Below are 12056 nucleotides of genomic sequence, written 5' to 3' on the forward strand. Positions count from 1 at the left end.
TCTGCATCTACAAGTCGCAGAGGGCATCGAAGAGCTTTTGTTTGTGTGGGTTCCAGGAGAGGAAGTTTTACCATAGCGATTTAATAACTCACATAAACAATAATATGACCATTAAAAAGAAACAACCAAAATCCTATTACATTAGTAACGTTTTAAATAAAAATGAACTACGTTTTCCGAAATATCAACACAGGGTCTGGGCAGAAGAGCGAAGCTGTTTACAGTGTGGGGATCTCTTCTGGGTTAGAGGAGAGACAGCCAGTGCTGCCGACCTGCCTCCGGGTTCAGTCTGCTGCAGTCGTTTGAAGAAAACCTGGACTTCACAGAGCTAGAGCAAACAGTCCTGAAATCTGGATGGACCACGAAAGACCACAAACAGCCGGAACAATCCTGAAGAAGAAAACCAAAGCCGGCGGCCTCACAACTGCAGACTTCACGTTACATTGCAAAGTTGTACCAACCAAGACCGCACGGTCCTGGCGCGAACAGACACATCGATCCCTGGAACAGAGGAGAGAGCCCAGAAATACGCCCACGAATATATGGCCAACTGATCTCCAATAAAGCAGAAGAGGGTATTCGGTGGGAAGCAGATCTCTCGTCCACAAAGGGGGTGGGGGGACTGGACTGCGACACGCAGAGGCGTGACCCCGGGCCGCTTTCTTACACCGCACACAGACACAAACTCGTGTTGGACGAAAGACCTAAATGTGACACCCAACACCATACAAATCCCTGACGAGAGAACAGGCAGTAATCTCTCTGACACGGGCCTTAGCAACATTTTCCTAGGTATGCCTCCTGAGACAAGAGAAATAAGGCAAAAATGAACTATTGGTGCTCCAGCGAAAGACACAGCTTCTGCGTGGCAAAGGAAGCAATCAACAAAACTAAATGACAGCCAACGGAGTGGGAGAAGGTGTTTGCAAATGACACATCCAATAAAGGGTTAGTGCCCCAAATATATAAAGAACAGACACAACTCATCATCCAAAAACCAAATAATCCAATTAAAAAAATGGGCAGAAGACATGAAAAGAATTTTTCCAAAGAAGGCATCCAGACATATGAAATGATGCTCAACATCACTCATCATCAGGGAAATGCAAATCAAAGCCACAATGAGGTACCACCTCACACCTGTCGGAGTGGCTAAAACTAACAGCTCAGGAAACGCCAGATGCTGGCAAGGATGTGGAGAAAGGAGAACCCTCTGGCACTGCTGGTGGGAATGCAAACTGGCGCAGCCGCTCTGGAAAACAGTGTGGAGGTTCCTCAAAAAATTAAAAATTGAACTACCCTACGACCCAGCCATAGCACTACCATGAATTTATCCAAAGGATACAAAAACACTAAAAGGACACATTCACCCCTGTGCTTACAGCAGCATTATGTACAAGAGCTAATTTGTGGAAGCGGCCCAAGCACCCACCTGAGAGGAAGGGACAAAGAAGAAGTGCGTGTCTGCAATGGAGTGCGACTCAGCCACGAGAAAATGAAACCTCGCCATTTGCAATGGCGTGGATGGAGCTAGAGAGCATGATGCTAAGCGAAATAAGTCAGAGAAGGACAAACACCCTATGATTTCACTCATATGTGGAACTGAAGAAACAAAACCAGGAGCAAAGGGAAAGAGCGAGAGAGACAGTCCAAGGAGACTCCGTTCAGGGACCACGCTGACGGTGACCAGAGGGGGTGCTGGGGGGACACGTGGCATAGTGGAGGGGGATGAAGGTGCACATGTGCCAACCTATCGTGATGAAAACAAATAAAATGAAAATAAAGTAAAACCCAGTCACCTAATTTACCCAAGTAACTGCAAAAGAAAAAATCCAGGAAAGGAAGAGCTTGCAGGCCCCCAGGAGGGTCTTGGCCCTGGGGTCCTGGGGTCATGCTTCGGGAGCCATGGGACCACAGCTAGGTGTCGCCCGCTCAGTCACTCCCGAGGACCAGTGCTCACACAGGCTCCGCTGGAGGGAACTATTCTAGTTTTAGAAAGTACAGACCATGGTTCCCCTTAAAATGACAAGTCACAGAGGTAAGCAACACAAAAATAACAGAGCGCAGTCACAGACAGAAGACCTGGGGGCTTTCCTCCACTAAATCCTCTCCTTCCACTTACACACTGGTGTAACCTACAAAACCGTAAGCTGGTCAGGTGCCTCTCCTTCTTACAACAGTGAGGTGTCCATCTGCAGGGTTGAGAGCGGGTCGTGAGGACCAGCAGCTTCACGGCTGGTCTGTGCCCTCGCACGCCAGAGCGACATTAATTTGGAGCGAGGGTCTGCCTGTTTCCAGATGCTTCTCTCCTCCCAGCCCGCTCCCCCTTCCTCCCTCTGACATCGTGCTTACATGGAGCCTGCTCTCATTTAAGGTGTCATGGCAAGACCAGCCCTGGGTTTAGACTTCTTTCTGGGAAGCTAAGAGCGACTTCCATTTGCACGGTAATCGATTCTTCGTGGGAACTGAACAGAAAATTATGTTTGTATCCAGTCATGTGGGCAACTCGATTCCCTGCCAATGTCAGGCAGGAGAGCTCAGGTACCTGAATGAATGGGGCCCAGAGGTAGAGAAAGGAAGGAACCCCCACTCTTGTGCTCTCTCTGGAGCCCCTAAGTGCTCTGCCCTTTCAAGTCTGTACTTTGTTTTCGAAGGCCCCTGATCCCGCATTCCCTGCCGCCGGACGCCATATGCGATTTCGCTGGTGGAACACGTTATCTGCCCGTCACCGGGATCCCTCGGGGATCCGCTTCCGTGTCTCCGCTGCAGCTAAAATGCCGAGAATGTGTATTACGGTCACTGCTGATGCCTCCTTAACAGGCCGGGTTTCCAAGACAAAGCGCTTGCTTTGGAAGGTGCGAACGTGTGCAGGATGGATCCCCAAGGTGGGTGTTTCCTACTCACTTGAGGATGAGGGCCATGGTCTCCTTCCTGTCCTTCCCCTGGAATGGCAGAGATCCCGTGAGCATCTCAAACTGCAGAGCAACACAGAACAGGGAGGGTGAGTGTTCAGACTGACCGGATTTACCAGCTGAGAGGCCCAGGCGGGCAAAACCAGCCAAGGTTCACGCGTCCATTCAAAATCCCGGTCAATCCAGCCACGGCACTGGCCGACACACTTGGCCATCAGCGAACAGAGTGGCCTCGGGGAGCTCAAAGTTGGGCAGGACGTGGACAGGCCGCCAGCCCAGAACGAAACCCAGCTGCAGTAGGAGAGGCCGGCTGAGTGCCGCGGAGAGATGAGACCCTAGGGGAAGGGGACGGCGAAGGGACGGCGGTGGGGTGGTCCGCCTTCTGTGGGGGTTGGGGAGGACCCTGTCCGCATCCTTCTCTGGTGGGTGCTGCGGAGGGGGCCGGGGCGGAGTGAGTTCAGTCCAGTGAGAACAGGACGGCACCAATAACTTTCCAACACAGGCCACCACACTCTGGCAATAACTAGTGGACACTTGTCAGGTGGCCTCTGGGACAGAGACAGCATTGCGGGCCTGCCCTTCCTGAGCACAGAGAAGCCCGGACTGCATGGGCTCTGAAAGGGGTGCCCTGGAGCCGCAGGTACTGCCTGGACAACATGTGCACCTGGCCGCTTCGAGAAAGAACCAGGGCCGCAGCGCCAACAGCCTGTCCTTGAGAATAGGACACTGAATCTAGCTGAAAGAGGCTACAGTGTCGACCCCAGTCACGTCTTCCTGTCCCTTCCAATCACAGTTGAGCCTTGGACAACACAGGTGTGAACCACATGGATGTGAACAATATGTGTGTGAATATGGGTGTGAGGACATGGGTGTGAACAACACGGGGTGAGTGACATGGGCGTGACCTTCCATGCAGGCCGTGTTTTGGTAAATACATACTATGTGCCACGAGTGTATTTTCTTATGATTTTCTTAGTAACATTTCTTTAGCTTCCTGTATTGTAAGGATACAGTACGTGATACATACAATGTACAGAATATGTGTCGATCTACTGCTAATGTTATCGTGAGCCTTCTGTGTTATTGTGAGCCTTCTGGTCAGCGCTAAGCTATTAGCAGTTAATTTTGAGGGGAGTCAGAGATACACGTGGATTTTCAACCACCGTCAGGGGTCAGGGCCCCTTATCCCTGTGTTGTTCAAGGGTCGACGGTATACGAAAACAGCCTCAGTGCAGGTGTTGGTATGATCTTATTAAGTTTGCCTTAGTTTTTATTATGACTGTGTGTCTCTGTTCCTTTAAAATTTATCCTGCAGTTATCTCTCTTTTGTATTATGAAAATCTTGAGAAATATATCGGAGTAGAAAGATCAAAATAGTCACCCATAATCCCATTATCCAATGACAGACACAATTAGTATTTATTTCCTTCTAGAACTTTGTTGAAGCTGTGCGGTTTTTAAAACGCAAGGTTTTATGTGCTGAGCTTTCACAGAACAATATAAAACCTTGCAGTGCTTAGTGTTAAATCTTCATAGCATCACTTTATACGTAGATTTGCCAAACTATGCTTGTTATTGGACAGTGAGAATGTTTCTGATTTCCTGGTAGTGGGAGTAATACTGGAATGCACCTACCCAGAAGCTTTCTATGACGGGGAGCTAAACTCATGACAGCCTACCAGGAGTGAAATCAACCAACTTAAAGAAACGAGTGTAGTTAAGGATTTATTAGTATTCTTGGTTTGCTTTCTGAAGGCGGACTGAAAAGTGTCCGAGTTCCCGCCCGTTGCGATGTGTGCGCCTTCTGCTGTGCTAACACCTACTGCCTTCATTCGGCCGGCTCACAGCTCGGACGGCGGGCCATCAATCCATCTATAAGCCGGAAAAACAGAGACTCAGAGAGTCCAGAGGAGGGTCTAAAAATAGACAAAAGAATGAAATGGAAGGTAGAATGCTCTGGCAGATGAGCTGTTCATCTGATAAAACTAGATGAGAGTTTGTAAGTTGATCGTAGAAATCAAAGTATCTCTTAAAATAGAACCCTGTCAGCAAAGAAAGTCCCCTTCCTATCTTGGAGGCAGCCTGCCTTCTCTCTCCTTTCTTTCTTCGGTCGCCTACAGCCAGCTAGGAACGAAATTCCACGGTGAGGAAGAAAACGGCCTCGGAGGCCTCCCGGCTACACGACGGGCCCATCGACAGCATCTGTGCCGCCCGAAACGGTTTATTAAGGGTCAACCAACAACTTGCAACAGTGGAAGATTCCTTCTTCTCTTTGACTGTGAGTCCAGATCCTCGGCCCTGGGTGTCTCTCCCTCCAGCCTGCTCTTCCCCGCTGTATGCCCCCCAACCCCGCAGGAGGCCCCCAACTATCCGCGAGCACAGGAAGGGAGGCGTGGGGTGTGGTGGCCTGGACGGACGGAGGGAAGCTGGTGCAGGCCGTGCCTCGTGCCAGCCGGGAGGTGGGCTGCAGGCCGAGGGCACAGGGGCCGGCCGGCCACCAGCACAGTGAGGTGCGGGAGGACGGTGGGGTGACGGGGTGTGAGGACCGGGCCAGAGGACCATCCGGGGACGGGGGACGGCCAGGGCTGGGCAGTGTCCGTCTGTGCTCTGTGAACATCCACTAGAGAAAACTCGTTTCTAGATGTAGATGTAAAATGTCCACCTCTACGTATATCTTGGTTCATGTGATGTTTTGGGATGAAGTAGGAGGATTTTGTGTTTGACAAAATGTCTTTAATATGAAAATCACTGCGTTCCTTAAAATCCTCAGGCTCAGCCTGTGAAGCTGTTAAGTATAAAGAAGCTCTGACCCTGAGTACCTGTGTGTCCTGCGTGAGGCGCAGTTCTGGTTCCTGACGGGGCGGGGGGGGCAGGCCGAGCGGGGGCTGCAGGGGGGCGGGCGGAGTCTGGTGGCCTCCTCCACGTCCCCGGGTCACACGGCCACGCGGCTGGGGTACATCCCAAACAGTTTTCCCTGGTCATTCCTGGACCTCTGGGCCGACCCGGGGAGGGGAATGCACCGGCGCTCGGCCACGAGGGCAGTGACGCGGCCGGAGGACCCTTACCATGAGCACGCCGAAGGACCACCAGTCGGCGCTCTGCGTGTGGCCCCGCCGGTTCACCACCTCGGGCGCCATGTACTCGATCGTCCCGCAGAAGGAGTAGGCCCGCTTGTCGTGGTCGATGGCCTCCTTACTCAGCCCGAAATCTGCAGGGGGACAGCGCAGGGCGCCACTTCAGCGTGGCCGGGCTCCGGACCCGCGGCAGGTGCCACCCTCCTGCCCACTCTGTCCCAGCACAGGGCCCGCCTCGGACGCCAGCGCCCTCCTGCCCCTGCGTGGCAGGCTCCAGAGTCTTTCAGGAGAGCCTGGTAACAGGACGAAGGGATGGCACTTCTTAGGAACCGACAAGCAGGCCTGGGGACCCGCTGGGACGGAGAAGCAAGTGCTGCTGGTCTGCTGGGACAGGACAGAAGGGGTCGCTCGGAAGGAAAGGGCTGGAAGGAGCTGCAGGCAGCAGGCTGGTGAGGCACAGACAGAAGATGACATCTGCAGTCGCGTGGGCAGTGAGCCCCCCTCCCCTCCAGGAAACCCTCACTACGCTCTCCCTTCTCTCGAGGCTGGGGTGTTTGTGCGCTGGCGGGTGCAGAACGTGGGACCACGCTGGACCTCAGGGGACAGCGCCTCAGTGTCAGCGTGTGTGGGAGGAAGGCCACCATCACTCAGCTCCCTCCAGAGCCTGGGGAGGACGGAGGGAGGCCACAGGCCGGGCAAGGACATCACACTGCCCCCGGGCGAGTGTGCCCTTCTGGGAGCTCAAGGACTTGCCTCAGACATCAGAGCCCGGAGGGGCTGCCTGTCCCCTGCGGTGGCCCAGATGGCAGATCAGTGCCCGGTTTTAGCTCGGGCGCATGAGTAATCACGATAATAGAATCCATGATCGCTAGGTCAGAGGGAGTCAAAACTCTGTGACACCATAGATACGCTGGGCGTGGAAGCGCCACCTGACCTCTACCACCCACCGGCCACCAGGCACGAGCGTGACTTCTACATTATACGTGCAGCTTCTCATCGGCAGAGAAAACCTCTAGGGTCCCGGGGAGACGGCTGGTGGGGGGCCGCGGGGGGTCACGGGGAGCCCGCTGTCCTTTACAAACCTGTGATCTTAATGTGTCCCTCCTCGTCCAGCAGGATGCTGAAAGAGAGAAGACAGACGCTTTACGCGCGGCGCAGCGGGCTGGCGGATGCGGGCAGGGGGCAGTCAGCACACCAGCTCGCCTGCTGCACGCAGACAGGGGCTTGCGCGCCACTGCGTCCCCCGTCAGCAGCTTCTGGGGGCACGTGTGGACTCAGATCCACGGTGTTTGGGGTTAACCAGGCAGGAGCGGGGACCTGCAGGTCTGAGACCTCCTTCAGCCCACGGGAGGGTTCGGGAACCCGTCTGACTGTCCTGTGTGGGGAACGTGACTGACTGGGTCCCGGACTGCCTGGGCCTCTGTGGGTCTGGGGTCTCTTGAATTTTTCCCAGAGCCAGAGACCCCCGGCTTCTCCCCAGCCCCCTCCATGAGTCCCACGCTGGCTCTCGGGACCCACCCAAGCTCTGGGAAGCCCGTGACACCCTGGGCTCTGACACCGAGGACCTTGGGGCCCGGCAGGCTTCGCCTTGTCCTCAGAGCTATGCCACTGGGTCCAAGCTCTGGTGACAGTGGCGTCTCACATCTAGATGCCCTGGTGGGGGTGCTGGCCCTGCCCTGCCCGGCCCGGCTCTCTTGTGGGAGGGCACTCCTCACCGGCCGCAGAGGGGAGTCTATACGGGCGGATGCAGGCCAGCAAGCACTAGAGGAAGCCCTTCTCCTGGCGGTCAGCCCTGAGGGTCCCGGAGACTCCTGGCTTTCCATTCCTTTTCCTGCTGTCATGAAATCCTGTCCCATCAGCCCAGTGGGGCGGGGGTACCAGCCCAGCCTTACAGACACCAGGAAGTGGAACATCAAAGCCTTGAGGATTCACCTGTGATGCCTTAAACAATCAGGGTGCACCTGGGCGGACCCGAGTGCTGTGAGCCGGGCGCAGCACAGGACACGCCGCGCATTCCACTTACACGGGGTGGGGGTGGGGGCGCCTAGAGCCGCCAGATTCAGAGGCAGGAAGCAGAAGGGGGGTGCCAGGGCCTGGGGCAGGGGAGATGGGGAGGGGAAGGAGTGTCTCCTGGGGACAGTTTTGCAAGAAGACAGTTTGGAAGATGCACAGTGTCACACAGCGATGTGACTGTGCTTTCTGTCAAAGAGCTGCACGCTTAAAAACAGTTACGATGTTGGGGCGCCTGGGGGGCTCAGTCTGTTGAGCCTCCGACTTCAGCTCAGGGCATGATCTCACTGTTCATGGGTTCGAGCCCCGCGCCGGGCTCTGTGCTGACAGCTCAGAGCCTGGAGCCTGCGTCAGATTCTGTGTCTCCCTCTCTCTCTGACCCTCCCCCACTCACACTCTGTCTCTCTCTCTCAAAAATAAACATTAACAAAACTTAAAAAATGGTCGAGGTGCTAATTTTATATTTCTCCCTATCAGAATTAAAGAACATGCCACGGGATCCTTAAAAAGGCCTACTATTTCAATGAAAGGTGAAGGAAAATGTTACAGCACATAATTAAGACGACAATTTATCATAAGAGAAGCAAACGTCTTCATCTTTGCCTTTCAGTTACACTTAATCTCTGCCTAGAAAGGAGCAACCTTCAAGATTAATCCCCGACTAATTCCAATTGACAACAAATCTTTCTTCAGCTCTGCAATTAAGTTACTATTTTTAACGGTAAAGATCCCTTTGACCTTTAAAGAGAGAGAGAACCGGGGAGCCCAGGGCTCGCAGGTCTGGGATCCGCCTCCTGCTCCCTGAGGGAGGCGGCGGTGGTTTACGGGACCGTTTCCCCCCGGGGACCCTGAAGACACGGCCTGCTGTGATTCTGAACCGTGTATTTGCACGCACAGGCAGTGCAGCCGACCACTGCAGGCACCACGGTCAAGGCCCCGCGTGACCTGACTTCGCCCGTGTTGCGCAAACGAACTTTGCATCACGTCCGGACACACGTTACCCAGATGTTTCCGGTAAACGACCACCACGTCTCATAAAAATGGGTTCAGAGAGGAGCTCTCTTGTCTTCAGCTCGGTGCACACACAAGAGTAAGGCTCCGGAGCACGGGCTGGAACCCCAGCATGAGCCACACCCCTTCGGGGACCTTTCCCGGGGCGGACAGGGGCACCCGCGGGTGAGGTGTCTGCGTGAGGACAGCCCCAGCCCCTCCCTGACGTGCACCCACGTGGGAGTTACACAGAAGGCAGGGGCCACCAGCGGGGGCGCAAGCAAGGGGGCATGGAGGCTGCACCCCACTCACTTCTCGGGCTTCAGGTCCCTGTAGATGATCCCCAGGCCGTGCAGGTGGTCCAAGGCCAAGGCCAGCTCAGCCAGGTAGAACTTGACATCCTCCTCCGTGAACATCACCTGGTGAGGAAGTCAGAACGGGGCTGGTCAGCGCCTCCCGGGGCCCGTTCACGAAGCTCTGCCGGAGCCGGTCACCACCCGGCCCTGCGGAGCGCGCGCAGGTCACCCCTGCCCCGGAGGAGACCACGGCTCACTCAGCTCTGGGGGTGGGCGCGCGGTTTCCTCCCCACCCGCCCCACGGCCCACGCAGCTCCGGGGGGTGTGTCCGGGGGGATATTTGGACACGAGTGGCTCCGCTCTGGACCGGCGTGGCAGGGGCTGCTGAGAGCGAATTCCGGTCTCATCCCCGGGGTCCATGCAAGCCTGCCATCCGCCCCCAGCGAGCTGAGTTCTGCCGAAGACAGCAGGCCCGTGGTGCCGAGTCGGCGGGGGACGCCCCACCCCAGGCTAGCGGAGCGCACGCCAGGCCGGGTGCCCCCTGGACGTCGAAGTCACCGTCTCAGTGACCCTTCTGTATCTCTGGTCTCGTTAAGAATCAGCATGCGGTTTTTAACGTCACCTTACTAGAAAGCCAGATTGTTACCACAAACCGCTTTTTTATAGTCACCACAAGAAATCAGCACCCAGAGCCCGGAAGTGGACGCTTTCACCAACTTCTTTCTCTGAAGGCACACAAGGCTCCCTGGGGAGCGCGGAATTAGAGTGCAGGCAAGTCAGTGGACTGGGTGGCGGGTACGGGCGCGGCACACCCATTCCACAGAAGGGGTGCCTCCTCCCCACGGGGCCGGGACAGGCGCCCCATCGTCCGGGGCGGGGGGGCTGGGGCCATCAATCCTCACTGCCCTTCTGGCCCCTGGAGCCTCCTGTTCTATCTCCAAACCCAATTGCTGCCTTTCCTGGCTGCGTGTTTCTTTTCCAAATGGGCTAATATTCTGAGGCCTCACTTTGAGTCAAATCCGCCAGTGTCGGACTCTGTCACCTGGCTTCTCTACAGAGCCAGCGTGGGCTGTCTGCGTCCCTGTGCGGGGCACAGCCGTACTTCCCTGCCTGTCCAGTTCCTGGGGCACAACTCAGCACGGTCCCCAAGGACCAAGGACAAGCAGTTTCTGCAGAGAGGTGAAGCACCCCCAGATGTGGCCCGGAAGGAAGTCAGCACAGGGACCGACACGGCGGTGTGCTGTCTCCTCAGAGATGGCACCGAAAGAGGGTGCTTTCCCACACTGTTCCTGAGAGTCTCCTGTGCCCACACTTGGCAGCTTTACCTTTATTCTGGAATAAAGACACACATCCCCCCTGTGAGGTCATATAGGGCTTTCTGCTGATTATTGTTGCCCTTTGGTCCAGAAGCCCAAGGACTGGGCGCGTCGTACCAGATGCTGGGCAAAACCGAACCCGAGGGCCTGACTTCTGGGGGGAGGGGGAGGGGCAGCCACAGTAACCGGGCACAAGCAGGGGCTGACGCCTGCTCCAGGAAGCTCTTTGCCCAACCCGGATCTCCCTCCTCCAGCCCCGGGCTTGAACCCAGTATCGCAAGGCGCCCAACGTGTCACTTGTGCTTGTATGAGGGGCCCTTGATAACAGAGGGAGGGAGCAGCGCAGGGACCTGGGACCCCCGGTCCTGCTCCGCTAGGACCCACCATCCACGTCGGAGGGCCACGCAGGAAGGAAGGGTCTCTGATAAAGGAGCACGGGTGGGGGGGGAGGGCGCTCTGAGTGCACGGGCACAGCCACGTAAACGCCACTGCGCTGGGTGAGGGCATCGGGAGGATGCCGGCCTGCGCCCGAGCCATGGTTCTGGTGACTGGTGACAGTCACTGGGACAGAAGCCCGGGCTCCTGGGGCCTCAGGCAGATGCCGGTCTTCCCACGCCATGAAGCACGGAGCTCTTCCCATCATGTGGGGCCAGGTGATGTGCGGGGTGACGTTCTGGAAAGTTCCCACGTCGGGACTGTGAGGTCAAGGCTACGCCCCGGGGCTGGGAAGGGGCTGGCGGTCAGGGCGGCCCCGTGCGTACAGGCGGGGAGCGTGGGCACAGCGTCTCCCCATGACTGTCCCTCCCGGCACTCCCACAGCCCCTCTGCGTGCGCTCCTCACGGGGCTCCCGGGTGGGGCTCGCGAGGCCTCCGGGGACGGCAGACTGCGGGCCGAGCACCATGTGCCGCTTGGCTCACACACGCGCAGGCACGTACACACACACGCACACCCCCACACATGCACACACACCATATGAGCCCACAGCACATACACACACACACATGCACTCAGGCATGATACCCCCCCACACCACACATGTGGACACTTCCACACACTCACATCTACATTTTCCCCACCTCTCTCCCACACACTCACATGCACACCCACACACACCCTGACACACACTGATGCTCACAGTCACACACTGTCACACGCACTCACGCACACACACTCACACATACACGCACACAAGCCTCATACGCACTGACACTCACATTCTTACTTTCATACCACACACTCAAACATACACACACACTCTCACACGCTCTCAGCACACACGCACAGCACACACACTCTCTCGCATGCTCCCAGCACACACACAGCACACATACACTCTCACACACTCCCAGCACACACACAGCACACATACACTCACACACTCCCAGCACACACACACACACACACACACTCTCTCTCTCTCACATGCTCCCAGCACACACACAGCACACATACACTCT

At 56.2% G+C, this 12056-nt stretch overlaps 1 protein-coding gene across 1 annotated transcript in view; it reads right to left on the minus strand.

Moving 5' to 3' along the window:
- The window catches only part of RPS6KA2 (ribosomal protein S6 kinase A2), a 307190-nt gene that overhangs the window by 40817 nt on the left and 254317 nt on the right, over positions 1-12056 (minus strand). The window contains exons 7-11 of the mRNA XM_029943268.1: positions 9299-9405; positions 7069-7106; positions 5978-6120; positions 2905-2975; positions 2730-2769 (exon numbers count right to left, since the gene is read on the minus strand). Of these exons, the coding sequence (XP_029799128.1) occupies positions 2730-2769; positions 2905-2975; positions 5978-6120; positions 7069-7106; positions 9299-9405 (399 nt within the window). The remainder of the gene's footprint in view (positions 1-2729; positions 2770-2904; positions 2976-5977; positions 6121-7068; positions 7107-9298; positions 9406-12056) is intronic.

The sequence above is a fragment of the Suricata suricatta genome, chromosome 7 (assembly GCF_006229205.1).
Source record: "Suricata suricatta isolate VVHF042 chromosome 7, meerkat_22Aug2017_6uvM2_HiC, whole genome shotgun sequence".
NCBI classification, from domain to species: domain Eukaryota; kingdom Metazoa; phylum Chordata; class Mammalia; order Carnivora; family Herpestidae; genus Suricata; species Suricata suricatta.